Source organism: Octopus bimaculoides, chromosome 2 (genome assembly GCF_001194135.2).
Source record: "Octopus bimaculoides isolate UCB-OBI-ISO-001 chromosome 2, ASM119413v2, whole genome shotgun sequence".
In the NCBI taxonomy this organism is placed as follows: Eukaryota; Metazoa; Mollusca; class Cephalopoda; order Octopoda; family Octopodidae; genus Octopus; species Octopus bimaculoides.
Window position 1 is genome coordinate 14553661 of NC_068982.1, and position 4660 is coordinate 14558320.

At 31.4% G+C, this 4660-nt stretch overlaps 1 protein-coding gene across 3 annotated transcripts in view; it reads left to right on the plus strand.

The window, feature by feature from the left end:
* The window catches only part of LOC106876002 (ectonucleoside triphosphate diphosphohydrolase 1), a 38910-nt gene extending 34577 nt beyond the window's left edge, over positions 1–4333 (plus strand). For all 3 annotated transcript variants that reach the window (XM_014924352.2, XM_014924355.2, XM_014924354.2), the window contains exons 10-11: positions 1405–1539; positions 3923–4333. In XM_014924352.2, coding sequence (XP_014779838.1) covers positions 1405–1539; positions 3923–4150 — 363 coding nt within the window. In that variant the 3' untranslated portion in view covers positions 4151–4333. The remainder of the gene's footprint in view (positions 1–1404; positions 1540–3922) is intronic.
* The last annotated feature ends 327 nt before the right edge of the window (positions 4334–4660 follow it).

Sequence of the window (4660 nt, forward strand, 5' to 3'; positions counted from 1 at the left end):
AATATACAGGGATTAGCTTGAGTTGCTTCTCCAACATACTGAAAATTTAGAAATAGCAGTCAAAGAACTACTGATGTGCCATAAATATCGCCATCCGTTAGAGAAAAAATTTGTAGTTTGGAATCAGTAGTTCTTTGACTGCTATTTCTAAATTTTCAGTATGTTGGAGAAGCAACTCAATGCTAATCCCTGTATATTTATGATGATAAATGGTTTTACCGATAAAGGTTTTTTCATACTGAACTACTTGGCAAAATTGTTAATTATTGATTTTATTACTAATTGACGATTCCCTGCCCTATATCTGTATATATATATATATATATACACACACACACACAAGCACAGGTGAGTATGTAAGTGCAAAACAAGGTGGAAAAATAGTACTCAACTATCAAAAGTACCATAATATACTTTTTTTTATCAAAGCTGCAAATTATCACAGATCTGTTTTTCAGAGTTTCACATTCCCCATTTGTCGGACAGCTATGATAAAAACTGAATTACAATTATGATTGTACATGTAATATAATGTCATGTGATATAATTCAAACACACGATTCGTATGTATGTATATATCATCAATATCATCATTGTCGTCTAATGTCCGCTTTCCATGCTGGCATGGGTTGGAAGGTTTGACTGAGGGCTGGCAAGCCAGAAGGCTGCACCAGGCTCCAGTCCGATCTGGCCATGTTTCTACAGCTGGATGCCCTTCCTAACACCAACCACACCAGCACAAGGGCCAGTCAGGTGGTACTGGCATTGGCCACGCTTGAATGGTGCTTTTTACATGCCACCAGCATGGGAGCCAGTCAGGCAGCACTGGTAACGGGTGATATATATATATGTATATATATATATATATATATATATATATATATATATATATATATATATATATATATATATATAGGATCCAGGATGAGTTTTGAAGGCATTTTGGGGGATAAAATGTGTCTTATATGCTATCAAATACGGTATAATATGGCTGTGAACTGAAATGATTGATGAAACACAAATTCAAGAAGCAAGTATTTTAGTGATAGACTTAGTTTTTATTCTGAGTTGTGTTACAAGGAATTAAAAGATAACAAGAAAATTATGAAGAAACATTTGTTTATTACAGGTTGATCAGTTAGATTAAATATCCTTCACTGGTTTTAGCTTTTCACTAGCTGAAGATCCTTAACATTTATTCAGCTTATACTATAACAATAACATCGGTGGTATTTTTAAGAAACAGCCAATTCTTCTATGTCTAAATTCTGTTAAATACAATCTCAATTTCACTAAAGATTTATTTGATGATTTTAAATATGTAAATGACATTTTTAGTTTTGTTTTTTGATTGTTTTTTTTGTTTTGTCTTTTTGTTTTAATTTTTCGTTTCTTAATTTGCAGGCTTCAATAGTTCCTGGACTCAGCATATCAATTCTGAGAGAGGTTTGCTTTGAAGCAGTTTATATAAAAACCATTCTCACCAAAGGTTATCATTTTGATAATTCGTCGTGGAACTCCCTTCATTTTACAAATAAGGTCAGCATCTTTCTTCTAAGCCCTTCTTTCCTGCACATATATATATATATATATATATATCACCATCATCATTTTAACGTCTGCTTTCCATGCTGGCATGGGTTGGATGATTTGACTGAGGACTGGCGAGCCAGATGGCTGCACCAGGCTCCAATCTGATCTGGCAGAGTTTCTACAGCTGGATGCCCTTCCTAACACCAACCACTCCGAGATATATATATATATATATATATATGTATGTATACACATATATATATACATATATATATACATATGTATATCGATTCCAGTGCTTATTATTTTTATGCAAAGCCTGATACTTATTCTATCGGTCTATTTTGCCGAACTGCTACGTTACCGGGACATAAACACACATACACCAGTTGTCAAGCAGTGGTGGGTGACAAACATGCACACAAAGACACACTCACATACGCATACATGCGTGCGCACACACATACATACATATATATTAGAGACAGGTAGTCTCCTTTAGTGCTCAAGAGATTTGAACTTGAGCAGGTAAAGGAGTAAATGTGAAGACAAGGAAGTTAGGCAAGTCAATATATAAAAAATATTAAAGACATAAACTTTTCTCTTGTATATTGTCTTACCTAACTTGCTTGTCCTTACATTTACTCATATATATATATATATATATATATATATATATATATATATATCAATACTGATATAGGGTGAAATTAATAATTAACAACTAATAATTTCACCATGTAGTTTGGTATGTAAAAAGAACCATCGGTAAACTTATACAAAAATTTCATAATTATAAGTGTAATTATAATTAGGGTTAGGCTTCACCACATACCGAAATTTAGAAATAGCAGTTAAATACTATTCCTCTACCATATGATATCTCCCAGACAGCAATACTCCAAACTCACGCAGAGAAAGAGGAAAAATAATGAATCCACCCGGCTTTGATTAACTATATATGCATTCCTGGATTAAAGAAGCAATTTTTCTGAACCCTAATTATAATTATGCTTATAATTATAAAATTTTTGTGTATATATATATATATATATATATATATATATATATATATATATATATATATATATATATATATATATATATATATATATATATTAAAGGAAATAGAGAAATACATTTTATAAATTTATTAACATTATAATATAATATAACTTTACTATGAAAAGATATAATATAACAAATAATTAAAACAAGTATATATCCTACAATCTGTTTCAATTCATATCCACTAGTGAATTTATTAAAATATTCACATTTATGTATATGAATCTCACCAGGGTAATATTTGTCTAAAAAATAGACAAGAATTTCATGCAAGGACTCGTGGATATGAATCAAAACAAATTGTAGGATATGTGTTTGTTATATTGTATTATATCTTTTTATAGTATAATTATATTATATTATAATGTCAATAAATTTATAGTATGTCAATTATATTTCTTTATTTCCTTTAATATTATATGTTGAAATTATACTGTTTTATGTTCTGATGTTTTTTCTACTATATTGTGTTATTTAACTGAAGAACCAGTGAAAATTGGATGTTTTCCATCCCTTTGATGGATATTGTTTTTTCCTTAGATTGAATAATAATTTATATAGACACACACACATACAATATGCCTCTATCAGTTTCCATCCATCGAAACCACTCAAAGGTTTCATCAGCCAAGGCTCTCGTAGAAAATACTTGCCCACCGTAGGAGCCACACAGTAGGGCTGAACCCAGAACCATGTGGTTGGCAAGCAAATTTCTTACCACACAGCCACACTTGCCCCTGGTTACTTCAGAATCAGTCATTGCTGCATTAATTTTATATCCCTCATAAATTTGTCATTTACAAAAAGCATGCACTCTCTTTTATTCTCTTTTACTTGTTTCAGTCTTTTGACTGTGGCCATGCTGGGGCACAGCCTTTAGTCGAGCAAATCGACCCCAGGATTTATTCTTTGTAAGCCTAGTACTTATTCTATTGGTCTCTTTTGCCGAACTGCTAAGTTACGGTGACATAAACACACCAGCATCAGTTGTCAAGCGATGTTGGGGGGACGAACACAGACACACAAACATATACACACACACACATACACATATACATATATACGACGGGCTTCTTTCAGTTTCCATCTACCAAATCCACTCACAAGGCTTTGGTCGGCCCGAGATTATAGTAGAAGACACTTGCCCAAGGTGCCACACACTGGGACTGAACCCAGAACCATGTGGTTCATAAGCAAGCTACTTACCACACAGCCACTCCTACGTACTGTTTAATTTCATGTAAAGAAAACAACATATAACTACATAAATACATTTATCTATCATTCTATTGTAAATAATTATTCCATTTATAAATTTCAGGTTGCCAATACTAGTATGGGATGGACTTTAGGATTTATGCTCTACACCAGTAATGAAATCCCTGCTGAAACTCCAAGTTTAGCACAAACTACATTTATTCTATTGGCAATACTCTTTATTTTGTTTATCTTCCTCTCTATAGGATTTGCAGTTGTTGCCAAAAGAAAAACCCCTACAATTAGCATGTATAATAAAGCCCCAGATTATGGATCAACAGATGTGGCGTAATTTTTAAAAAGAGGATTTTAACAAACAAATTTTAGTTGTTTTTATAATTCAGCCAACCATTTCTCTTCATTCTATTTTAGGATGTTATAATATTCTTTTTTTAATTTTAAAATTTTATATATTTCAGATATTTTTAATTTTAAAATTTTATTTAATTTAAAAATAAAATAAAAATAAAATCAATTTCAAATTTTCTTCTCCGTAAATAAAAAAAAACATAAACTATTATTTATATATTTTAGCAGTTTAATATCCATTTTTGTATACTAATATAGGACATTGCTTTGTAATGAAGCAGTTTATTTTATAGATTGATGTCTTTCATTTAGTAAACTGAAGCGTGTTGAAAACATAGTCAAAAGCCTATTGCCTTAACTTTAAAATAGCTTTTACTAAAAGATTACTGATAAGAGTAAAACAGTTTGGTGGTAAATTATTGGTTTCAAATTTTGGTACAAGACCAGCAAGTTCAGGGATCGGATAAGTCAATTACATCAGTCCCAGTGCTCG